The sequence below is a fragment of the Python bivittatus genome, unplaced genomic scaffold, assembly GCF_059951505.1.
Source record: "Python bivittatus isolate LINGU-HERP-01145 unplaced genomic scaffold, Pbiv_v1 ctg000970_np1212, whole genome shotgun sequence".
Taxonomy (NCBI): domain Eukaryota; kingdom Metazoa; phylum Chordata; class Lepidosauria; order Squamata; family Pythonidae; genus Python; species Python bivittatus.
The window spans coordinates 4,157,657-4,183,873 of NW_028277121.1; the positions used below are offsets into that span (position 1 = coordinate 4,157,657).

A 26,217-nucleotide genomic window follows, 5' to 3' on the forward strand; every position below is an offset into this window, starting at 1 on the left:
CCTGGAGACACAAAAAATCTCACAGAATGTCACCACCCAATTTCTAGTTCAGAACTGGCCCATTCCCATCTCCATTCTATGCTGGGAGAACTTTGCCTTCCCCAAGTCATTAAATCCATACTCAGGAACAGCCAGATACCTCTAGGGAGCCCGCAGATCTTCTCCTCCCACTTTTTTTGGGAAACATGGCGAACTGCATCACAAAGATGGGCCATACATTCCTCGAGGGAAGAAGAGTTGCAGCTCTGCCACAACAGCCAACTAGTTAGATATTTTGGAGTATTTTGGTTTTTTTTTTTTAATAATCATTTTACTAAAAGTTTTAATTACAGTAGTAAAAGATAATACAAACTAAAAAAGAAAAGAAAGAAGAAAGTGCTAAAAAGCAAAGAAAGAAAGAAAAAAGAAAAAGAAAAAAACCCAAGAAAGCGACTTCCCACTCTCATCACAAGTATAAACAATTTCCAATTGTTTGGAGAAATTGTTCCAATTGCTCTCCGGGATTGTCATTTTTATTTCCTTCTTAATTTTTAAGGCCTCATCCATTCTTTTTTTTAATAATCTGATGAGAAATTCTTGGTCAAATTCTCATTCATATCTTCAATAGACTTTGTGGCATATCTTTTTCTGTAACATCCTCTTCTGGGAACAGACTGTTCCCAAGAAGACACAACATAGCCGACATTATTGATTTAAAGTCCCAGTGAAGTTCCTCAAAAAATATCTCTGAATGCCATTAGAAATTATAAGAAATCCAATATTCCAATGTTTTCTGAACCCTTAATCTGTAGCCAAAACTTTGTCTTGCTTTTTACTGTTTATTTTGAATTCTTAAAGCCTATAAAGATACAGTTTCATTTTCTTATATTAAGGATTGAAGGCACTCACTTGGTGTTTCCAACCTTGTTATTTTGAAGGCGTCTAACTTCTATAGAGTAGGCAATTTCCAAAAGTGGTTAGCAAGAAAAGTGCAAACTTAGTGTCCTTTGAAAAGGCTCCATTTGCAGCTGGAGCAAATATCGCAAATTCCCTCGTCTCCCAGTTCTCCCACCCTCTGGAAACTGCTGCCTTGCAGTCTCCTTGTGTGGAGCAACCATGTGGAGCACAACTTGGGCAATTTCACATCCTCTCTTTCTCCAGAGAGGGTCGAAGGAGCTGATTTACTCGTCAGCTCCCTGTTCTTGGCCACAAACTTTGCACATGCACAAGAGAAAGAGACGGGGGATTGAAGTGTACTGTCACACCTGCCATCTTGACTTTTTTGACATACCCCTCTCCCACAGATGCTGTAGTGCAAAGAGAGAGAGAGGTAAAGAAGAAAGTGAGAGACCTTTGTCTTGAGATAGTTGGGAGATGTGAAAGGAAGCAGATCACCTGGTGGAGACCAAGGAGGTAGAACATGTGGAAAAGAGAAAAAGGGAGTCTTCTGGATATAATTGTATATGGATATAAGCAAGATGGAAGCATGGGCTTGGTTTGCTGGTTTCAAAAAGCAAGAACTAAACAGATGGACAGTGTGGATTGCTTGAGGTCCATGATAAGGACAGAGCTAAGTGTCTCTGGGGTGGAGGAGAAAGAAGGTGCCAGACTGGGATCAGAAATTTCTAGGGAGCCAACAGGAGCTAAGAGGACTGCAAGGTCCAACTGTTAATAGGATGAAGATAAAAATCTCTTGAGTCTCTTACTTTACAATGGTCCAGTCCATCCAACTGGTTTCAGTATTTCCAAATATTTAGTGTAGCATCAAAAGAATTGCAGAAAAAGAGGGAATATTGGGAGACTTGATTGAATGTGAAAATCTTATAACATGCAATGCCAAACACTTGCTGGGCTTTATAAATCAATTAACAATTAGTGAAGTATGATTCAAAGTCTGGACAGATCAAAGACTGCATGATTAAAGGGATGCAGAATTTGAATACAGTAATTGAAATGCAACAAAGGGAATTTCAGTGGAAGAAAAATATTAAATTTACTCTGAATATTATACTCAGAGAAAATGAGTATGTTTTATTGTTGGCAGAAAACTCCAGTTTTGATTGCTAAATGTAATGAACAGACTGGATCATTTTTCTGTATGTGGTGGTAATGCTGTAAAGCTCAACAGTTCCGGAAAATGGTTCATAGTAGAATGGAGCATATTTTGAGAGCTGCAATCCAATTCCAACCTGAGATATTTTTGTTAAACTCCACCACATGTTCCTTCAAAGTATACTGAATTAGTTTTATATAGGCTAATGGATGGAAGGGATGTTTGGTTCTTTCTTTGGAAAAATGACTAACCAAATTGTGGGAGCGTGCTTTTATGTCCAAGATAACATTGTACCTGAAAAGTAAATCTCATGCAGAATTCAGTTCTAATTAGAAACCATTCTCATACTATAATTGTAGACAGATTGGTACCATGCTCCAAATTTGGGTTTTCCTACATACAGAGTCTACATTTTAACTTCATGGAAAATTAGATTTTTAGTATTGATTTAATGTATTGTAGTTTATAGTTTTAATTAGTGATTTATACTGTGTTAACCAGGTTCTTTAGTTTAAAGCTTAATAGGGATTTTTGGTTTCTTTTTCAAAAAATGATATATTTTTATAATACCACAAGTAATGGATAATATATTGGAAGAGAGTAGATTTTCTGACAGTTGTTTACCTATCAGTGTCTCACTATTTGTACTTTATATGTTTTGAATCTCCTTTTGTTTATATTCTTTTTTTAAAAAGTATTCAATAACAAGATTAAAAAGAAAATGAAATAAAAGAATGATCAAGACTGAATCCAAACCAAACCAAGCCAAACCACCACCACCAACCAAAAGGAGCTACAAAGAGGTGCTCCTAAAGCTCTGAGGGAAAGTTGCAGTCAATGGGAGTCAGGGGATAGTAAGAGCCAACTGGCTGGAACAGCAAATGGGGGAAACCATGTGGAGGAGAAATGCACATCGTAGGCCAGGAGCTGCATACAGATTCTTTTGTTCTCGGGTCTGCTGTTTCAAGGAGTTCCGTATCAGAAGTTTTCTTCTTTTCATGTTAATTGTCAGCCTTGCAAGGGAGTCCAGTCACGAAGCACAGCCAGATGAGCTAATTCTACTTTATTGTAAGGTTACATTAACAGAATCTTGCAAGTCTGAAAGCACATCTCTCCGCACGTCTCCTTTACAGCCCAAGAAACGAGGGAGGGCCCTTCTGAGCCTCTTGCCCCATCCACATTCCTGCTGGGGGCTCAGCTGCCTTTTCTCTCACCGTTGTTCCCTTGGCTGTGTCTTGTCACCCTGTCTCCCAAGGTCATTCCCACATGCCATGGCACTAATCTAAGCCTTGCAACTGTTGTACCCACATGCAGCTCTAGCTGTTTGAACCTCAGATCCTTGGATCTGTTTCCAGTCTTCCCATATGGGAGACTATTGCCTGAAATGCTACTTGAGATCTTATCGCTGAAATGCCTTATTCCAGCCCTTTGCCGTTGCTTCAGCATTCTACTGCCTTGAAAAGTTCTACTTTTCCTTTTTCTTATTTTTTAATAACTTCATTTTTAAATTGTTAGGTTGGTGCTTCTGTTCCATCCCCTTAGAGGAGACCAGAGTGCTGTTCTCTGGCCTCCCACCTCAGTGCTTGGGAACCAAGAGGCGAAGCTCCAGGCTGGTCTTCCCCTTTCCAACTCTTGCCATTTTTACGGCCAGTTCATGGGCGAGTCAAGTTGCTCCGGCTCTGGAAGCTCCACCTCTCTTGCCAGCCATTGCAAAGAGGGAGGAGCCTGGTCAAGGCATTTCCTTTCTCTAGGACGATGGGCAGCAGCAGTGGGAGGTACTACATAACCCATAACCACAGCACATTAGCAGGCATTGTCAGGAGAGCTGCGGCCACTCCTGCCCCCAGCACGGGTCCCTCCTCCTGAAAGCCATTCACTACAAGGCATTTACTTACCGTTCTCAATTTTAGAGAGAGAAAGAGAGACAGAGGATCTGTTTAGTAAGAATGCCAACTAGCTACACAATTTATTTTGATAAATTGCTTCTTAAAAATAAATTTACATTGCTATTATTCATAGGAGGAAATAAACAGTGGCAGTAAGACGACAGCCGAACCTGAGCATGAACTTTACCAACTCCAAGGTACCAAAAATGTTTTAATATGTAAGGAAATCAAACTCAGCATTTGTTCTTAGCTTGCTCATTCTGGCAAATGACTCTAAAATCAGAGCCCCCCCCTTTAGGATCCAGCAGACCAACCAAATGAAAAACTTGGACTGTGGAAGGACCACTCAGCCCCCCCCTCCCCCCGTGGGTTCTGAGCCAAACCTTCATAGTTTTTGTTGAGGAACCGGCCCAGCCTGATTTATCCAAACTGTGGTGTGGGGATCACCAAAACCAAAGCTTTGAAAATATAAATGAATGGATGTACTAGTCCTGTTTTTGAATCAGAGCAAGATAATTTGCAGGAACATTGTAAGTGAAGAAAATATTGCAAATTTAATACAAATCAGAGCAAGACTTTAGAGCTACACCCCTTTAAAAGTTGGCCTTAAAGTTCCCATAACATTTTTATTTTTCATCTGAATGGGAGAAAATTTACAGGAATGCTAGCTTACTACAGGTTGTCCTCGACTTGCAACCATTCATTCAGCAACAGTTCAAAGTTACAACAGCACTGAACAAATGGTGGTTACAGCTGGTCCACAGAGTTCCAGCTATCCCAGAACCCTACAATCACATGATTGTCAGTGCCAGGCTCGCATTTATGACTGGTTGCAGCACCCAGTGATCACATGACCACCATGTGCAGCCTTCCCTGCTGGTTCCCCTCACCTACGCATCCTCCCCCAGTCCCTCTGCGCTTGCACTGCGCCAGCCAGTGGCGTACCCCCACACAACCTCCCCGAGCCTCGCCATGCCACCCTCACGCACCCCCGTGCACTCTCCCCGAGCCTCACTGCACCTCCCGTGCACCCTTGCACAGCCCCTCACACCCTCCATCACCTGGCAGCAGCCACTTACCTGCCTGCTAGCCTGCTTTGCTTGTGAGCCACCTGGGACGTGCAACTTCCTGCTGGCTTCCCCACTGACTTGGTTGTGGGAAGCGGCAGGAAGTTGACTCACCTGACGACCATGGGATTTGGTTAATGGTGGCAACTGAGACTGCAGGGATTGCTGTTGCTATGCAATGTGGTTGCGCTTTACAACCACACTGCTTAGTGACAGAAAATCTGATCCCAATTGCCATCATAAGTCAGGGACCACCTGTACTGTATTAAGGATGAACTAGGACTCCCGACTGGGGCTGCTAAAGTCCAGGTGACCTCTTTGTAGACATCTAGCAGTTGTCTGGAGTTTTGTAGCCCAGACCTGGTGGCTCTGTACTGAAACATGGTGAATTTCATGGATTCAAATGACCTTTTTTAAATTTCAGTTTGATATACATGATGCTTATAATTTTTTAGTTTGAAACGTATACTGAAATTTGCAGTGAAAATGGACCCTGTATGGGAACATCTGCAGCAAATTGTTGAGAGGGGGTATTGGCAAAGGGAAGAAGCAACTGAAAGGAATTGTGATGTTTTTTCACCAGAGGACTGGAGCTACTGGAGGGAAGACTTCAAATGTCACTTACTTACCCTTTTCTTGAAATGAAATATAGTCCTTAAGCCAGTCAGACAGCAAGACATCCCCCAAACTTTGTCATGGGTGGGAGGGGAGCAAATGGCAAAGGGTTCTTGGTTTAGGGGGGCCATGAAGGTCCTTGAGTCCAAGCCCCCCTCAATCCCGGAATCCAGATTAAAGCATTCAACCCATGGTTGTCTGGCCTCTGCAGAGGGTGTGGATAAGTTCCTCTTGAGTTTTCTCTCCTCTTTCAAGGCAAAAAATGGTAGTCTGATACTCTTCTATGACACCAAACACCAAAGGAAGGAGGAGAAGGAGAAGGAACCAGTGATGGGGAGAAGGACCCGTTGCCAGCTGAGGGATAGCTGGGCAGAGAGTCTGGTTTGGAAAAGATACCCTGAGAAGAAGCTCTGGCTGCCTGATATTTAGGCTGGATGTTCAGTAGGAAGATACCTGGAGTAGATCTTCTTAAGTGGAAGGACCAGATAGAGCAAACACCAAAGCTTTAAGGATACCCCAACTGAAAGCAATTGTTTCGGTGTGCAGCAGTTGACTTCTGTATGGGTGGAACATTATAACCTAAGCACATTCATGACATAAGCCACAGAAAAGTAAAGGAATGAAAAGAAAATCTACTTAATTACAAATAATAACATTCTTGTTTTATCCTTGCCTGAGTGACTGTAGTCAAACCAAACTCACGCTTTAGGAAGCTGTGCTAACTTGTGAAACACGACCACAGATCACATTAGATCAAATAATTATGGTTCCAGTTCTTTATGAAAGCATTCCTAAACAGGTTTTCCACAAAAAGTGGGCTGCCAAGACCCCCGACATGACACCACATAAAAGAGATCTTTCCTTTGTTTATCTGTTTTGCTGGTTTAATTCGCTGAACAGCCATAGACCAAAAAGGTGTCAGAAGTTAGTGGAAACCATAAAATGACTCGAAAGAGGGAAACGCAGGCGAGCCGATGAGCTTTGGAACCAGCACACACCTCTGAGGCCACATGCGGGGTGGTAAGTCGCACGAGTTGGGACTGGCTCCTCCTGGACTTTTCGCTGAAGACAGAGAAAAATGAACTCGTGATTTTTGGTTCTGAAGGTTGGAAAGAGTGGCTTATGGAAGGAAGGAGATGATGATGTCACCTTAGAGAGGGAGGGTGAAATACAAATGCACCTATAACCGCCGTGAAGAAGATCAGAAGCCGCTTCTTTAGAATCTCTCCTTAGGAAAGAAAAAAAGAAGAGAGGAAAGGAAAGGAAAGGAAAGGAAAGGAAAGGAAAGGAAAGGAAAGGAAAGGAAAGGAAAGGAAAGGAAAGGAAAGGAAAGGAAAGGAAAGGAAAGGAAAGGAAAGGAAAGGAAAGGAAAGGAAAGGAAAGGAAATTTTCTTTTCCTTTTTTCCTTTTTTCCTTTTCTATTTCTTTTTCTATATTTCTTTTCCATTTTCTTATTGCTTCTCTCTATTCTTCTTTAATTCAAAATGTGTACTGTTTTAATTCTGTTGAAAAAAATCAATAACAATTATTAAAAGAAAGAAAAAGGAGGGAGGGAGGGAGGGAGGAGTTGGGATAGTCATGGCAGGTACTCTCCTGAAAAGAAAATGGTCAAGGGACATAACCGACAGACAAGACAAATGTAGTTAATAATCATCCTGGAGAAGATCTATCTACTGTACGTGGCCTCTAAGAACGGACACTGACTTGATGGCACATAGTCAACCACCTTTCTTCTAGGCTGTCCATTGATACATGGGGCCACTCCACTGTAGTTTTTATTGATTTACTCTTTGGGTGTTTTCTGTGCAGATGTTTCCGATGACTGCAGACATAACCCTTGTAGAAATGGTGGCACATGTTTCAGTGGATGTGATCAATGTTCTCATCGCTGCATTTGTCCTGAACAATTCATGGGGAAAAACTGTGAAGTTGGTAAGTATTATCTGGAGTGAGTGTTCTTTGTTTCACTCAGCAACAAAGGATGAAGCTCTCCAGGAAAACAAGGGCTACCACTGGTTCTGGAAAAGCTCTCAGCCTTACGAGGCTAAGGTCATGCAGATGCTGTGGTGGTCAGGGGAAGCACAGGGCTCCTTGGCAACTGCCCAGGTGCAACAACAAACTGGCTGTATTCACATGGAATATTTCTCATAGCACTAATCCATACTGTATGGGGGTCACACGTCACACTACATTATGGGTCAACCACTTAGTTATTTATTGGTTTATTTATTGGTTAGGAAGCCCCCCTGCTTTAGAATGACTAGGCAATTTGGAACAGAAAAGCAATAAAAAAGAACTACAGGTAGTCCTCGACCTATGACCATTCATTCATCAACTGTTCAAAGTTATGACAGTGCTGAAGAAATGGTGGTTACAACTAGTCCTTGGAGTTCTGGCCGTCCCAGAACCCCCACGGTCATGTGATCATGATCTGGGTGCTTGGCAACCAGTTCGCACTTATGACCAGTTGCCAAGTGCCTCACGATCACGTGATCGCCATTTGCAACCTTCCCTGCTGGCTTCCCCAGAAAGTTCAGTGGGGATGCCAGCAGGGAAGGTCACAAGTTGCTGGGGTAAGTCTCCCCCACCCATACAACCTCCCCCAGCTCTCTGCGCTTGCACCGTGCCACCCACGCATGCACCAACCTCCCCAGCCTGTGCCATGCCACTCACACACCCCTGTTGTCCCTGTTGCTGAACACCCAAAGAAACACACCATGGTGGAGATTGAAGAAATCTCTGCACAGAAAAAAGGACACAAGGAGATCTCTCTCAAAGCTTGTGCGACCACCTTGTTGTTCAGTGGTCCTTTATAGTTCTTTACCCCAAGCCTAATTCATTGTGATCAGTTTGACCTTTCCCTTAGATGATGGTCTCCAACTGCTGTTTCTGCTCTTTCTTACCCAGTATTTGGTAATGATCAACAATATCTGACTTATTTAAGATTACATGAACTTCTCTAACACTTGTGTTTTAAAAACCTCTGGAACCTCATGATGGTGAGATCCACATGGATTTCTGGAGGGAAATCAGTCCAAAGGAGTGGAAGCAGGTTTCTCAGTGGAAAATAAAGCCTGGGAGGAATGTAACAAGACCTTGCAGTTGGGTCCAGTGATTCCCACCTGGCACATTCTCCTCCCTCAACCTTTTCCCTCTTCTTCCCCTCGCACCTGGCTGTCTGCTTGATTCCCACAATGGCCCTGCCGTCTTCCTCTGACCACTGTTTTCACAACATTTTTCATTAATTGCCTAAGGGCGTGTGGTTTCTCATTCTGATGAGATTTGCAAAATCTCAAAGCTACATTAGAATCTTTCAGGTTTCCTGAGAAGTGTTGATTGGGGTTTATTTATTCCTTGAATAATGCCTTCGGGCACCCGCCCACCTCATCTACGTCCCACAATCAATCCAGCCAAGGAAGGCGTCGCCCGCAGTGAGCTTGGCCCTGCCTGCTGCCCTCTTGCGCAATGCTCCTCCCTCCCACCCGTCCCTGGAACAGGCGTGGGGACGATGCCACTGGAGGCGGCTCTGGGGACAGATTTGGGAGGGGAATGGGATCAGCAGCAGTCGCTGCCCCATCTGCCAGATGCTCGTTCTTCCCTAAAACACACCCAGAGAGAACCTGAAGGGCTGAAATATGGCAGCGGCGAGTTCCTGTTTCTCCAAATGGCCGAGGGTCCTCCTTGAGTTTACTGAATCTTCAAAAGTCTGTTCATGTGTAGCAGCCCAGGGCTCTTCCAGGAAGCCTGGAGAGTACGCTGGAGTTTAGGGAACAGTACCTGACCACTCTGCACACTTTTTAAAAGTGAGGGCCTCCCCATTCTGAATCCATCCTTTCTTTCCAGATTAAAAACAATCCTTCAGGAAAAATGCTAGATCCAAAAATGAGTGAGCCAACTAGAGGGCAGGAGAAGAAAGAATTTGGGAATCCGTATTCTGCTACTTGGGAACTCCCAACCAAAACCCCCGGTGTCAATCCAGAGCCTTCATCGGCGGGAATCCACTTCTGGCCTTTCCCTCAACCTTTGTGCTCCTTCAGCTCTTGCTTTTCGCTGGGCTCCTTCTTGATGTGGGAGACTTGCAGATCGTGTTTCACGTAGGACTGTCCTGGGCTGAGAAAGTTTCATTTGACTGTAATCATTACAATAATCTCCAGCCCGCTAGTTCTGGCCAAATCGCGTTGGTCTGACCCCCTTGTCTTTCAGGGCAACTTCTGAGGTTGCCAAGGTGGCCCGCCATGGCCTCCAGCTGAACCGCCCCATAAGCGCACTGGCTCTCTGGCCACGGCTGGCTTTAGACCGATGGTTGCAGTCTCGCTGACTCTTCTACCACTTTAATTACTTACTTGCATTTAAACATAGGTGGGTTTGCTGAAGAGGTTCCCCATCGGGCACAGAAGCAGCCCATCACATAAACTGCTGGTTCTCCTGAGGAAAGGAAGGCGGCACCTTTCCCAGAGAGTTTTGCTGAGCTCTCTTAGAAAGCCTGGGGCCCATCTTACTGTTTTATTCCCCAGCCTCCCTCAAGACTCGCATGCCTGGAGCAGGCAGCGCCAGGGAGACAGCCGAAATTCCCCAGCAATGCCCTGCCCCTCCTTACGAAGGCGTCCTGATCCGCCTCTGCCGAGCCCAAGAAAGGGTCCAGCAGGAAACGGTGGCCTCGGGGCATTCCCAGGGCACTGCGTATCCCGGCTCTAGCGTCAGGGGAACCTGAAGCAGGGGTGGCCTTCCCCACTGCTTTCCTAGGCGAAGCCGGGCCCATCCTGCCTTTCACCAGCCCCGCTTCTGGGTCACCCTTCCTCTGAAGGCAAGGAGGGCTGTTCTCGCCAGCCGCCGCTCGGATTTCATCAGCCACGGTATTATTCCTGACGAGTGACTGGGGGAAAATCTGGCGCACGGCTGAGGGCAACGAATGATGGTTTAGGGGCCAAAGGATTGATTTTAGAGCGGCATATTTCTTCGATAACAAAAACAGCGGTCCTGGCTAAAAGGCTTTTATGCTTTCCTTAATTACAGCCAAATGTTTTGATGACACTCTCTATGAATACTTTGAGATTGGAGAAAGCTGGGCCACAATCCACCAAGGCCTAGTGCAAGCGTGCACGTGTGTCAACAGCACAACCAGCTGCCATCCGGAACAGTATACAGGTATTGTGGGGAAATGTCCACATTGTGTGGGTTAGTTACAATTGCTCATTTGATGCATTGCGAAGAGATGGTGAGTGAGCCTCCGATGATGCGGTGAAGAGAACAAAACAGGCACTGGGCTTAAAAGGAGTCGCGTGACTGGCCAGCACACAAATACTGCCAAGAAAGAAAGAAAGAAAGAAAGAGAGGGAGGGAGGGAGATGGGAGAAAAGCCACATTCTACTCTTAGCCAGTCCACTGTTTTCCAACATTTGAAGCGAATATACCTAAACATGTTCTGCATGTGAGAATTCTTAAACATTTGTTCTGAAAAGTGGCACTAAGAGGAAGCTTGTTGCTCTGGAAAGTTTTTGGGAACTCTCAAAAATATTGTCTGTGAAGTAGAAGTTCTTAATAAACGGAAAAGCCAGTCAAATTGCAGCCGTCGTGCTCCGTGTTGTCGGGAGCAGGCCGGTCCTAAGAGCCCTCCTCTGCCTGTGCTCCAATCCCCGCAGACTGCCCCTCGGACCCCTGCCTCCACGGCCGCTCTTGCAAAAGGATCCTCGCCTCGAACAGCATCGTCTGCGCCTGCAGCCGCCTTTTCAGAGGGAGATTCTGCAACATGGGTGAGCCCGCGTGCTTTGCCTGGAGGGAAAGCGCCGTGAGTGAGTGCTGGCTTCTTCTGCCCGCTAGGTCCACGGCTGCGTCAGAAAGGCTTGCTTGGCAAGGGGCATGGCGGGGGGGGGGCAGGCGGGGGGGGGGGAAATGCCTGCAGGATGAGAGGACAGAATGTCAGATGTGTTGGTAAAACAAATTCAGATTCTCCACACTGTACAAGTTCTTTGACAATCTGGCCACTGCTGCTTTACAAGCTCCAAAACTGCTGAGTTCCAATCAGAGGGAGCAAAAAGTCGCCTCTCAGGCGGTTGGTGGCGCTTCCTCTGGCACGTCCTTCTCTTTCCCCCTCAGGCGTCTCCAGGGCTCAGTCTGAGACCTTCCTGCAGATATTAGCACTGCCTTTGGAGGAGGGATGACGAGTGGCAGAACACACGTTTTGTGCCTATTTGTGTGTAGCTAAAACAGATGAGACCCCAAGGGTGGCAGGAGGACCGTGCTGTGGGCAGGTGATGTGAAACTCCAGCGAACAGAACTTACTACAGTTCCTAGGAGTTGCCACAAGATGGCAAAACCCAACGTTTCTACCATCATTACAATTACTAAAAAGAAAGGATGCAGAAAATATACGCACACACACAAATTGCTCTTCTCTGTATCTTTCGTCTGAATTACTTCTCAGATATGATGCCCAAACTGAACATTGTACTTGAGGTTGGAACTGATCAGTGCAGAATAAGGTGAAACAATTACTTCTTTTGAGTTGTACTTACCCGTAACTACTTCACCTTTGGCAATAACGTGCACCTGCAAATCAGGGCACAGCGGTGGGCACGCAGCCATGGGCACACGCATCTCCATGGATGACCTAGAGCTGTGCTTCTTTCCGCTGATGACATTTTCATCATTTGAACCCATGGAAATGAATCTCTCATCAAATTCCTTCATGATTTCAACAACTTCCAGCCCACCATCGACCTCAGACTAGACCTACCTACGGAAGAAGTCCGCTTCTTTAATGTCACGATAAAACTACAGAACGGACCCATAAACACCTGCATGATACAGGAAGCCATGTATCTCTACATGCTTCTGGCTTCCGCTAAGTCTGTACTGTATAGCCAGGCTCTGTGCCGTGATGCATTAGTTCTGACCCACTCGGCAGGGATGTTCAAACTGACGGAATTAAACCAGAAGACCGAACTGCCCACCTGGGATCAACAGACAAACCGAGAGCTCTGGATCAGTTCCCGGGGATGACCCATTAAAAGGCAGACATAGAAACAGAACGACAGGACACCGCTGGTCGTCACCCACAACTCACAGCTTGACCCACTCCGTTAATAAACGGCAGCCTATATTAGGCAGTGGGTGGGAGGCCCGTACCTGCATACACACAGCCCCCCCAATCTGAAGCAGATTCCCCCAACGAGAAACGACAGGGCAATGATGCCAACATGGGAAGGAACAAACCTAGATGTCTACTATGCCCCAAATCTTCACGAGTCGCACCGTGACAGGCCCCAACAAATAGAAGATGGGAGGCGTTTTGCATGTTCTTCCTCTGATGTGATACAGTATCTGCCACCATCCGCCAATAATGCCCCTCTGGATTCTGTGTAGGACAAACAGGACAAACTTTACCCCAAAGAATTGATGGACACAGGGTTGACATCAGGACCCAAACAAGGGCGAAGCGGCATCAGGGCATTTCAGCCTCCCGGGACATGCCACTGCCGACCTCAGAGTGATTGTTTTGGAAAAGTGGGGCTTCAACAGCCCTGTCAAGTGAGAACACTTTTAAGTTGCACAATTTCAAAGGTTTCAGGCTATCTCAGACGGTCTCAACAAGCACAATCTGTTTTTAACACACAACAGTGCTTTATTGATACGATACTTGTTAAGGCCCCAGGCTAGAAACCAGGAGACGGCGAGTTCTAGTCCTGCCTTAGGGACTAGAAAGCTGGCTGGGTGACTTTGGGCCAGTCCCCCTCTTTCACCCAACTCACCTCACAGGGTTGTTGTTGTGGGGAAAATAGGAGGAGGAAGGAGCATTAGAAAAATCTGTCTCATGTGTAACCTGCACCCACATAGCTGCCCTGCCCTCCCCCGCCTCCACCCCAATTTAAATCCTGCATCAGCTCAGCCACTCTCTGCATCTGACGAAGGGAGATGCGGGTCACGAAAGCTTCTTCCATTTAATACGGTGGCTTAGAAAAGGGGCCACCGGGCTCCTTCCGATCTTTGCCGCCACAGACTAACGCGGCTCTCCTCCTACAATGCCTTCTTTTTATCTGAAGACAATTGTGGTTGCAACTTAAACATGAATTGGCCCTACCCCTAAACACAGCACACTGCTGGCTGACATTCAGCTTGTGAATATGATAGCAAGACCTATTTCCGAGCACTGTTACCTAGACAGGTGTCCACATCCTACACCTGTGGGCTGGAGGTCTGTTTCAGAAATGTGTAGCTCCCCCTTGGCCTCTGATACGTCTCAGTCTGCTTCAGCCCCAAAGTCCATCTTGGCAAGATCCATCTGAGGTTTGTTTCTGTCTGTCAGAGTGTTGGCTATCCCACTCCAAAGCCTCTCCCAATTCTTCAGGCACCTTCCGTCCGAAGCCGGAGAGGGACCCCCATCCCAGAGGTAACGGGAATAGCTTACGCCGTTTGGTGGAACTGGTGATTAGGACCAGATCAATGAGGGTCTGATGGATGTTTCTTTGGGTCTTCCGCCGTTCTTCCTCAGCTCCTAGTCAAACCTGCTATTCTGGTAACGGGACCAACTACAAGGGCCTTGCCCAGAAGACCATTGCTGGGGACCATTGTCTCCCGTGGAGCTCTGATCTCTTTTACTACGGCCTTCAAGCAAACACGGTGCAGCTGGGACTGGGATCACATTCATACTGCCGGTAAGGGGCCAGAGGAGTAATTCTTGCATGAGAACAGTTTGGGATAAGATGCTTGTACTTAGCATGTATTTTTTGTGACTCAGAAACTAGAGATACATACCACACAGGCACACGTAACTTACCTAGTCATCATGCTGTACCCGCTGGGGCAGAACAAGGTGTGAGGTAAGAGAAAGGAAGGAAGGAAACACGGCTCAGACTCTTGAGCCTTCCACCCAAAAGATCATCATCGGCCTCATCGTCTTTGTATCCGCTAGTTTTCTGGACCTTTTTCATAAATTATCAGATCAATCCTGCTTTTAGATGTAGGTTTATAGGATCAAAGAGTTGGGAGGAGCTTTAGGGTCACCTAATCCAACTCCCTACTCAGCGCAAGGTCCACTAAAACATCTCTGGCAGATGAGGATCCAGTTTCTGCTCAGCGGCCTCCAGCAAGGGAGAACTCACCACTTTCACGCGGCAGCCTCTACCACAGGACAGTCAGGAAGTTCCTCCCGATATCAGGCCTGAATCGACCTCCTTGAAGTTGTAACCCATGTTTCTGCTCCTGCACTGTAGGTCAGCGTTTCTTCTACATGACATCCTTTAAGATGTTTGAAAACTGCTGTTATATCTCCCCAGCAACCTCTTCTGTGGGCTAAATATACTTGTTTAGCCATTATGACCGTTCCTCACGGGGCTCCTCCCCTTGGTAGCCCTCCTCTGAACTTGCTCCAGTTTGTTAATGTCCTTGTTAGACCATGGGCCCCAGTACTCCAAATGGGATCTGACCAGAGCAGAGCAGAGCAGAGCAGAGCAGAGCAGAGCAGAACAATGACATCCCCCGGTCTGGATCCCGTATTCCCTTCAAGGCACCCCAAGGCAGCATTTTCCTTTTTATTAGGCGCATCGCACCTTTAACTTGTCAGCAAGAACAGCCAGACCCCTTTCACACATAGTATTGCCAAGCCAGGTCTTACCCATCCTACTTCCTTGACATTTCCCCCTGTTAAATTCCATCCATTCATTTCAGTTTGCTGCTCATACCTGACCAGATCTTTCTGAAACTTCCCTCTCTTTCCTCCAAAGGATTAGAAAGGGATCATAATCTGAATAATTATGCAGAAGCTAATGAAGAAGTATGCCAGATTCAACTGGCTAAGAGTAGCAACAAGAGAACTAAACTCCGTGAAGATTTCCACTGCAATGGACCTGGGGATTAAGTCCCAAGGGGTAGCTAGAGGGCAGCTCTGAGGAAATTAAAATCTAATATTATTTGTCTTCAAGAAATCAACCCATCATAATCAATCAATCAATCAAACAATTGCTCAGATATTTTTTGGGCCCCCATTATCATACATCTTGCTCTATAACTGTTAATGGTGCAAACCCATTTAATTGAACAGAAGTCAAGAAACACTCTTGAGGTAGATTTGTTATTTCTAAGAGGATAGATAGGTAATGATAGATAAACTAAATTTCCTCCATATATTCCTAATTCCAAGCATTGGTCTTTGATTTCCTCTATTTAAAAAAATTGGAAAACTTGAAAAGACTCTCCCTGCTAAATTAGAGAAACTCACTAAACAATTGGCTTCTAGCATCAGAACTAAAAAAATATCCTTGTGAATTCTTCATTCAGCATTTATAAGTGAAACATTTATATTTTTCACTTTTATCCAGCCAAAAATATACTTTTTATTCTCATAGATTCTTCTTACAGCTAGTCCTTGGGTTTCGACGGCAGTTGGGACCAGGGTTGCTATTGCTAAGAAATGCAGTCGTAAAGTGCAACATCACATGACCACTTCACTTAGCAACGGCAATTCAGGCAGTCCTGGTTACCGTCGCAACTCCAGGACCGTGCAGGTCATTAAGCGGGAAGCCATGGGAATCCCAGGTAAGGAGCACAGGGGTGCTGCAGGGGGTGGGGGAGGCCCTGGGAGGGCCAGTGGAGGCCGCATGCGAATTGGGGGGTGCAGTACAAGTGCAGTCCTCAAATTTTGGAGCAAACATGGGTGAGCATATAGAGGCTGAGGGAAGGAGGGCGCAGCATGGTGCACAGGAGGGCGGGGGGGCGACTTACTGTAGTGACTTGCAGCCTTCCCTGCCGGCTTCCCCATTGACTTTGATTGTGGGAAGCTAGCAGGAAAGGTCGCAAATGGAGATCCCATGACTGCAGGACGTTGCAACCGTTGTAACCAGTTGGCAAGTGCCCAAATCATGATCACATGACCGTGGGGGCACTGCGATAGCCAGAACTTTGAGGACCAGTCGTAAGTCCGCCTTGTTCAGTGCTATTGAATGGTTGCTGAACGTGTGGTCGGTAAGTGTGGATTATGTGTATTCAAGAATTGATTATATAAACTTCCTCAGAGCTATGAAATAGATAGTTTGGATCCAATCCTATTCCAGAATTGCAGTAACTGATTTTAACTTTTTTAGAGTTGTGCTAGCTTTCTCTGAATGGTCTATGGGTCTTCCTATATTTACTGATCTTCTATTGAAAACATCACTTCTGCGCTACAAGACTCACTGTTAGATGATTTGGGATACAGTAACATGTATATTAAGAGGAACTGTAAATTTTGAAACCAAATCCTGGAAAACCATTAGATTGAGAGAAAAACAGACATTTGTTAAATAAATTAAGGATTTTAAGGAGCAACACAAAGGGAAAAACTCTGAGAACCTATAAGGCCTAAGCTGATAAGAGGAGAGTAAGTAGAACTTTCAGCCATGGAGCAGATTACAAAGTCAAAGTTAGATATGAAACAAATACAAATTATTTATTTATGCTCCCAGGTTCAGGCTTACCCCTTTTCTGATAGGTCCCTCCAGCCTGTAGGGCCCAGTAAACTGTGAGTTGCTGTAGTCCAATTTCTTGAATTATCGCAAGTAAACCATTTGAAACAGACTGTTGGCACAACTAGCGATAGCCATGACATTTTTGTCACTTTTCAGAAAATTACTGGTTTAGTTCAGGACTAATTAAATCTAATCCAGTTCCATCCTGCTGTCACTTTAATAAGCAGTCCAAACCTTGGTGTGATAAGGATTGCATTCAAGCCAAGGCTGTTCTATTCAGCCTATAGAAACATCCGGTTCTGTAATGATTCTCCCTCTTGTGACATTTTTCATCTGCTACAAAAGGAATATAGTGAGAAAAAGAAAAACATATCAAAGAGGTCGTTGCTGTCCAGAAGAACAGGAGCCTAGGGAAGGCCCGCGTAACTAAAGGAGCCGCACAACCCTCCTGTCCCGGGCCTGGGAGAGCAACCCCCAGCCATAAGGTTGCCGTTGAGAAGCTGACACTGGAAATAGCCCTTCAACAGACACAGAGCCGATAGGAATCTAAATTGTGGTCCAGTTGTTTAGACTTCAGTTGTTGATTGCCTCCTCTGAGGTAGGCGAAATTGCTGTAGGAAAAGCAAAAAAAGCGTATTTAGGAAGCCTGAAAGGAGTATGTACACCCTCTTAATACAACTGTTTGCCATCCTAAACAAATTCTTAAAGATATGTGGGAAGCAGACTTCAAAGAAGCCACACCTCGATTAATGTGGGAAGAACTGTAGCAGGAAAAAAAAACTTTCCGAGTCATTCCAACATTTATTTGCTAGAGAGAAGTCTTTCAGGGTGCTTTATAAGAGGTGCTAGGCTCCTGTGCAGCGTAACTGATGTACAGCCAGGCTCCCAGAATTGTTGGGAAGGCCGCGGACAGGAGCACGGCTGGCCGCGTGGCTGAGAAGCGAGGCAAATGGTGGGAGGAGGAACCTCTAGAGCAGCCAGGAGAAGAGGGCCACCGAATCGGGTGGCCTCAGAGCCCAGGCACCGCTGCTGAGGGACGACGGTCCCTGGACAGAAGAGGAGGGGGGCCCCACAAAGCCGGCCCAGACGAAAAGAAGCCCCTCGTGGATCCACGGGCGTCTCCTGACCACCAAGGACCCAACGTGGAGCTTTTTCCCCACACCTCTCCCTGACATTAGCAAGTTCTAAGTCAAATTCACGCAGAGAGGAGGGAGCTGAGCCTGGCAGCCAACGTGTGGCTTGAAGAGCTAATTCCTCCCCTGTTTCCAACGCCTTAGAAGCCCAGATGAGGACGAACGGCCGTGGTGCTATGTCATCAGGGATGGCGGGCTCTCTTGGGGATACTGCAATATTTCATTATGTGGTAAGTCCCTTGTAATCGGCAGGATTCAACTTGCATTATGCTGCTAAATTAACACAAGCGGAGATAGAAGTGACCTTAAGTAAATGTAAACTTTAAAAAAATACTGCGGTTACGAGTCAGTTTGTGTGATGCCAGAAACTTCCAGAAAAACCACTGCAGGAGGAGCACTTTGCTGGGTCAGGTCCACCCTCCTGCCCCCTCTGCCCCTGCCCCTCAGACTCTGCTGGGCTGAAAACCGAGGGAGGCCCCTGGCTGGGATGCTGGGAGGAAGGGGTGACCCCGCAGCCAGCCTCCTTCCTTTTAACCCAAGGGCTCATCGATTACCTCCCAAAACAAAGGCTCGCTTTCTGCATAGCAGGCGTATGTGAATCGGTCAAGACTGAGTGCAGCGAGATTCAAAAGGGGGAAGATTTGGTTCAGACTTGGATTACAGATTCAAAGACAGCAAGGCCTGATTCAAAACAGCTCAAGATCTGATTCAATAAAAGACTTGAACACAGGTTAAAACAGGGCGGGGTCAACTGTCTGCAGGGGCTTCACTGTCTGGCAGAATGGGATGGAAAGAGTGGGGGTATCAAGGACATTAACCCTGCAACGTTTCAGCCAGTTTCAAGGATTTCACCACCATAAAATTTTGAAATATTCCCCAGCGGCTCTTTTAAAGTGGTGGCAGCTGGAAAGAACAGCCCAGCGGCCTCCCAATTAGCCAGCAAGAGACCCGCATGCTAAGGGAGCCGACGCAGGTTGTATCCCAGTTTTAAAATTAAAACCTTGCAAAAATGATTGAGAGAATTACAAAAGATCTAAGAGCCCGGCAACCTCTGACTGGTTGCTTTTCTCAGCTGGCTCATTGGCAAGGTCAGCCTCTCCTGCTGCAGGTTCAAGAAAGTCTGAAAGAAGTGTGGGTGTGATCACTGGTAGAGACAGGCGGAGACGGCAGCCCAGTCCAAAGGCGAGCAGCCTCAGAACCCCCCACCCCATCAGAGCCTCTCTGTCCCTCCAGCTGAACCTGCTTAAGCATCTTCTAGTCAAAAGCTGGGGGAGACGAGGACTACAGTGTCCCGGCACGACATTCCGATCAGCCAGATTTAGTGCAGTGACAACATCCATGTCAATTATCAGGGAGACCATCACCCCTCTCAGTCCCCCCTCAATATATGGAAGACAAACTGCAACAGTGTTTGAGACTCCGCAAAGCCAAAACTCCAAAACGCCTTCTAATCTCTCCTAAGCCATTTGAAGGCGCTTAATCTGAGCCAGGACTTTATCCTGATTTGAACTGCGTTAGAATCAAACTGAAGCTTAATTAGTCATAGGACTCCACCTGATACCTCCCCAGTAGTAACCGAATAGGAGCTGTGTGGAGGCTCAGAATAATGGGGGAGGAACTGTATGAAAAACAGAGATCAGATTGTGGAGCACCAACAGGACGAAAGGGGTCTGGAAATGACTTCAGACTTTCTCGGGTGTTTTCTCCTGATCGTCCTGGGGTGACCCAAGAAAGGGGTGTTAGAAATTCGTCTTCTGCTACATTGCAGAAGTCAGAGCAAAGAGAGATTCCTTCGCGCTACAAGAATATTCTGAAAAGCAGACAGTGACAATTCAGGAAGGAAATAAGGGGTTCGCTCTCTTTCAGAAGGCAGGCGGAGAACGCCGCCGCCGCCGCCGCCGCCAGAAGTCTCGGATGAGTTTGCCGCTGCCAGGAGGTCGTGCGGGAAGAGGCACAAGAAGCAGAAATTCGTGAGACCCAGGATCATAGGCGGAGCGTCTGCCTTGCCAGGATCCCATCCCTGGCTGGCCACCATAAACATCGGGAAAAAATTCTGCGCTGGGAGCCTCATCCGCTCTTGCTGGCTGGTGACATCGGCGCACTGCTTTGCCAACAGGTAACGCCGCCGGTCTGCTCTGAGGGTCGTTCACGGCGCCCCGCTCCGCCCTTCTTGCACGCCCTCTGCGTGTGCGGAAGGGATTCCCCAAACTCAGAAACGGGGCCGCGGGGCCAGAGCCGCCCCCCCCGCTGCCGCCGCGGGAGCTCCCGGGTGCGGCGTCCGGCTCGGCGCCTGCGAGACGGGGCGGCCCGCAGGCAGGCGGCCCAAGACGGCCAAATGGCGGCCGCCGCCGTGCGACCCGAGCCCCGTCCTGGCTGCGGCAGCCGTCTTGACGTCCGTGGCCCCGTCCCTATAGGCAGCTCCGCTTGAAACCTTGCTTCGGCCGGCCGAAGGCCGAGCAGGAGAAGCCCGGAGCGCCGGCTCCCGGCAGGCAGGCAGGCAGCGCCTTCAGGAAATGCCGCCCTGAGTTCCCCGGTGGGGCGCTCTTTGCCACCAGCTCCTCGAAGGCGCGGACAGCCGGCCGGGGCCGCCGGCTGCCCAGGAGCCGCGAGTCGAGGACGCTCCGTGGCTCTGGGCTCGCCTCGCCTCTTGGCACGCGCAGAGCGCCCTTCGCTGTTCTCGGCGGGCCCCGAGACGCAGGGCGAGGAGAAGGCCGCGCAGCTCCTGCTTTGCAAGGGAACGCCTGGCCGCCGGGGAAAGAGCGGCCGCAGAGACTCGGGGCCGCAGACGAGGCGCTCCTGCGCTGAAGCTCTTGCGGACCCGCAGCCAGGCGCGCCCTCCTCGGACGGCGTCCTCTGCCTGCTCCGGCTCTTCCAGATCCCCCCTTCCCCCTCCTTGACAAAGGGCGCTCTCCTCCGGCCGTCCTTCTCCGGGACAGTCCCCGGGCGGGCCGCCTCGAAGGCCTCGCGCGGTCCGGGCGGCCAGAGAGAGAAGAGATGCTCCTCGCGTCTCAAGCTTCGGCCCTGCCCCTTTATTTGTCGTCCACCGTTTTCTTTAGGTGGTTTTTTTTTAATCCCGCCGTCATTATTTTTAGGAATAACTCAAGGCGGCGAAGGTACCTGACACGCCTTCCTCCCCCTCCCCCCTTCCCCACAGCAACAGCCCTGTGAGGGCTGAGGGGGGGGCTGCCCCCCCGCCCTGCCTGCCTCGGGCGGGGCTCGAGCTCGCCGCCTCCCGCTTCCTGGCCCGGGGCCTTCCCCGCGAGAGCCCACCGGCTAACTAAGGCGCTCCGTCGTCGCTGCCGAAGGTGAGCCGAAAAGGCGGCCGCGCCGCTCCGGCCCTCGGGGCTGCCTGTCGGCCTTTGCCGCCGCCTCGCCTGAGCGGCTGCGCCCTGCTCGCGGCGTTCCGTTCCGGGCCCGCTGAAGAAGCCCGTTTGCTCTCCGCGGTGTCCCTCGCGAGTCTCGGCCTGCAGCGGACCGCGCCGCGCGCCACTTCCCGACTCTCCCCCTCCTTCGCCCGCGGCAGCGCCCCGCCCTCCAGCCCCCTCCTCCTCCTCCTCAGCCGGGCGTTTAATCTCTTTCTCCGGGTATCGCCCCCGTCCCGGTCTCCCTTTGCTTTAGCCGCAGCGTGCCTACTGTGCCAGTTTTCCTTTTTAATTATATTTTTATTACACGTTCTTGAGAAGGGGAAAAACAGGCGATCAAGGGTCTCCTCTGTTCCTTCTCTCCCGTGACGGTCGTTCTTGCAGAAACATTTTTTTTAAATTTTAACTCTTACTGAGATCTTATTCTCTCCCTTTCCCCCAGATAACCCAGCCCCTCCCCTCCTTCTTTGGCCCTTCCCCTTTTTGCTTTTCTTGGCCTTCCCTTCCTTCGATTCTTCCTCCTCTCCCCCATTTTCCTGCTTGCTTTTCCCTTCCTGCTGCCTGGTGCTGATGCGGGTAGTGGAATCGCTGGAGGGGTCTGTTGGGTGGCGCAGGGGAGCCCCGTCCCAGGTGTTTCCTCCCTGGACACAGGGGCTGTTGGATGATTCGGGGAAGGTGGGGGGGAGAGGTTTCCTCTGCTCCCTTCATCGCTGCATCAGTTCTGAAAAGTTGTTTTCCTTCCACCAAGTATGCTTTGGAGGCAACCTTGGTGGGTCCTAAAATGTTCTCCTATGAATGAAAGTTAGCAGGAATTATTCCACAATACATGTATGGGGATATTCAGTTTTTATAATTCTATGTAAGTGGCCTGGCTCTTGATTTACAGGATGCCTAGAAGTTGTTGCCTCCTACAGAAATAAGGCAGGAGCCCTCCTCAGACATTATTTTCTTGTTTCCAGTTTTTCTCAGGTGTCAAAGATGGCAAGCATTGAGTCCCCAGTCAGGGCTCACTCTTAACACCGCCCCCCCCCCCGCTTTCTTTAGGAGCAGAGGCTGAAATTCTCCAAAAGCCTTCTGGCATCTAAATAACATTTTATTGGACAAATACCCAGTGATAAGATAGAATAACAGAGCACATCCACAACTTTTCCAAAGAACATTCTTTTCTTCCATAACTCCTGACACACGTATTGTCAAAGGTACTTTTGTTCCAGAGAACTTTAGATACAGAGAAGAGAGGGACAAACTATAATAATTCTTTGGTTCATACCACGTCTGGAGGTTTTTCCTCTCAATTCTCTATCTTTCTGAAAACTTTTCTATTCACTCCATATAAATTCCTCCATTGCTCATTCACATCGACACCTTTCTGAATTTAGCCCACTCAGTGATGATTCTGTAACAGCACTAATTTCTGACAAAGTACCTGAAATACTTTTAAAAAATTAAAACTGAAGAACTCCCCAGGACTGGGCGGCTTCATGGCAGAGTATTGCGGAGACTTTGCAGGGCCACGTAGCTCCTCAGCTGACTGCGTGATTCCATAGCCTTGATGGGAGGCGACATCTCAGCGCCTTGCGGGCTGGGCCTGGAGGGCCAGTCCCCGGGGGAATCGGCCACTGTGGTTTCTCTACTGGCATAAAGCTCTGGATTCTTGGGAACTGGCCTACTGACTTTCAGGTTTGGCTCGAGAAAGTGTTTTGTGGTGATAAAGGGCCAAAATAGCCCAGCGGCGGCTCAGGAAAGGGGACTCATTAACAGGGCTTTTCTTGTTTCCTTCAGCCCACTGACCTCAACTATTCATGTTGTTTTGGGACAACATTTTTTTAATAAAACAACAGATGTTACTCAAGAATTTAAGGTAGAGAAGTACATCATGCATCCCGACTACACAGTGTTCAACCCAACTGAAAGTGATATTGGTGAGTTCCTTTCCTGCCTTTAGTTCCATGTAAAGGGTAAATATCTAAAGTCCATTTATTGGATAAATACATACCTATTTTTTTCTCCCCCTCTTGCAGCTTTAGTTAAACTCCAGAGATCCAAGCAACACTGTGCAGTGAGATCCCGATTTGTTCAACAGATCTGCCTGCCAGAAGCTTCAATGTCCTTTCCAGATCATTATAAATGCCACATTGCCGGATGGGGACACTTGCGTGAAAGTAAGATATGACCATTGGGATGGCTACTGGGGAAACCAATTGCCCATGTAGCCAGGCGTTTCCGCCAGCACGAGGATGTTCACAATGATGTCTCTGCATCACATGGAGCTTTTATACAGCCAATTTTGTGAGGAGAGTCCTTTCTGTGCCCCAACTGACACATGGGTTGCTAAGGACCCCCCTTGGGTCCTTGAATTCACACCCCATATGGTTGGTGGGCGCATAGTTGTCCACCGCATTCCCTTTTGGCTTGCTTTGGGTGAGGGCTGGTGCAGGTACTGAGTCTGTAGAGCATTCCTGAGTAGGGATGCAAGGAGAGGAGAAGGGGTGCCTCATTTCGTGATCACTACTTACAGATGGGGGGGAGGATCTCAGAGCCAGAGGATCTAGATGGCTGCAGCCATCCTCAAGCCTCTTCCCCTCATCAGGTCTCTGGTTGCATGGCCTCTGATCCCCCTCCCTCCATGCTGATGCAGATGCTAAATGCCACCTTGACAAGATCATCTCACTCATCCATGACTCAATCAGAGATGAAGGATCTAGCCTGGAGTGTTTCACTGGAACCTGGATGGGGGTGCCTGGTTGGCAATGGCTCCGTTGCACTCACCTGGTTTCCCATTACAGCCTCAGTCCAGCTTGAGGGAAGGGGGCAGAGGCTGGAGGAGCCTCTGGGGCCCACAGGAATATCCTCTTGTTCACCAGAAAACCCCTCTAAACTCAGATGGTCCTTGAGGAGCCCCTTTCCTTGGCTTGGTGCACCTCCTACCCTCCTGTCTTGGATGGGTTGGAAAAACCCAGGATTCTCAAAGGCTGTGGGGGATTTCCATAACCCAAAGCTCTCATCAGACCCTTGTGGACCTATGGCTTGGGGAACAGAACCCGCCACTGGCACCCTTACCCCTAAGGGCCCTCTTAGGGCCTGGGCTTCTCCCTGGTTCTGTGGGGAGCAATAAAACAGGCCAAGAGATAGGTACAGTGCAAGTGTGCAAAATGTGCCAGGGAAAGTGTGTACCAGACACACTTTAGGGCATGTAAGTGTGCCTCCTGCAAAATGGGGAGGGCCATTTCTAATGATTTCTGACCTAAGCACTTATGGACTCCCTTTCTCTGCTTTGCCACAGAGCTAAAAGTCCTTTTCATGTCCATCTGCTGCTCTGCAGAATTATTCTCTTTCTCTTCATTTGAGCAGATTCATCCAGCTACTCCAGCGTGGTGCAAGAAGCATTAATTCCGATTATCCCAGATTACAAGTGTCAGAACTCTGATGTTTACGGAGCTGAAATCAGTGAAAATATGTTCTGTGCTGGTTACCTTGATGGCAGGTCGGATGCTTGCCAGGTAATCCGGTTGGGTTTCTGTCTGAATTAACGGCGTGTGGGTGTGACAACGTAAGATCTTAAGGCCACTGCAGATTTTTTTTTTACTGTATTACAAAGCTACGTTGAGGTGATTGTATAGTTTTCCTATGGTCTGCCATTGCAATATTTTGTATTTTTTTCATTCCGAGCCTGGCCCACAGCCCTGGAGTTCCAGCTGGTCCTCCGTCCACAATAACCGGGTATCTCATGATGGCCATCGACCAATACAATAACGTGCAGAAGGATCAGGTTTTGGAGAAGTGAAATGAGCTTGAACTGAGCTCTTGCCTTAATAGCACATAAAAAAAAATTGGCAACTGTTTTAGTTACATTTGCGCTGACGTCTGGGAGGCAAGAGGGGACCCCAAATAAATCGCTCCTCCCCAGGAGCCCGGGCGGTTCCACGCACCCCTCCTGACCTCCTGCCAGTCTGCTCTGGGCGGGGGGGTTCTTTTTTCTTTTTTCTTTTTAAATAAGTCTTTATTGGCTTATAAAATTTAACACACACAAATACCCAACAAACATAAAATGAGAAGAGCAAATACAGATAGAAAAAGAAAATAAAAACCCTAAAGATCAACACCACACAACCACAAAAAAAAAAAGAAAGAAAGAAAGAAAAAAGAAGAGAAAAGAAAAGAAAAGGAAAAGAAAAAGAAAAAGAAACACAAAAATTTTTAATAACAGGGTTTCCTTCTAACTAAACAGTGAGTTTTAACTATTTACATGTCTTCTTCTTTTCTTGGTTCCTTCATCTTGTCTCTGTTTCTATTTTATTCACAGTTCTTACTTATTACTCTAAATGTTCATCTGTATGGAGTATATCGTTTCCATATAGCCAAAAAAGGGTTTCCAATTTGTTGTGAAGTCATCAACATCTTTATCTTTTAGCTGGTCAGTCAATTTAGCCATTTGAGCAATTTCCAAAGATCTGAGTAACCATTCCTCTGGGGTTGGTACATTTTCCTCTTTCCATTTGGCTGCACAGACAACTCTAGCCGCGGTGGTCAGGTGTAGTAGAAGATTTCCATGTTTTTCCTCAATTTCTATGTCCATAAATCCGAGTAGGTACAGTTCAGGTTTCTTAATAATTTCCATTGACAATATTTTGCAAATATTTCTATGTACTGACTCCCAATATTTTTTGACTTTTGGACACGTCCA

The 26,217-nt window shown here is 47.6% G+C and overlaps 1 protein-coding gene and 1 long non-coding RNA gene across 2 annotated transcripts in view; one reads left to right on the forward strand and one right to left on the reverse strand.

Moving 5' to 3' along the window:
• The window catches only part of HGFAC (HGF activator), a 33,367-nt gene that overhangs the window by 3,453 nt on the left and 3,697 nt on the right, over positions 1 to 26,217 (forward strand). The window contains exons 2-11 of the mRNA XM_025170026.2: positions 4,052 to 4,115; positions 7,410 to 7,532; positions 10,614 to 10,745; positions 11,240 to 11,350; positions 14,089 to 14,251; positions 18,316 to 18,401; positions 20,038 to 20,287; positions 23,316 to 23,455; positions 23,555 to 23,695; positions 24,885 to 25,033. Of these exons, the coding sequence (XP_025025794.1) occupies positions 4,052 to 4,115; positions 7,410 to 7,532; positions 10,614 to 10,745; positions 11,240 to 11,350; positions 14,089 to 14,251; positions 18,316 to 18,401; positions 20,038 to 20,287; positions 23,316 to 23,455; positions 23,555 to 23,695; positions 24,885 to 25,033 (1,359 nt within the window). The remainder of the gene's footprint in view (positions 1 to 4,051; positions 4,116 to 7,409; positions 7,533 to 10,613; positions 10,746 to 11,239; positions 11,351 to 14,088; positions 14,252 to 18,315; positions 18,402 to 20,037; positions 20,288 to 23,315; positions 23,456 to 23,554; positions 23,696 to 24,884; positions 25,034 to 26,217) is intronic.
• Positions 16,999 to 22,495, reverse strand: LOC148213662 (uncharacterized). The gene is made up of 2 exons (XR_015794188.1): positions 21,442 to 22,495; positions 16,999 to 17,649 (listed from the first exon to the last, which is right to left on the reverse strand). It is a non-coding gene; the product is annotated as an uncharacterized LOC148213662 (long non-coding RNA).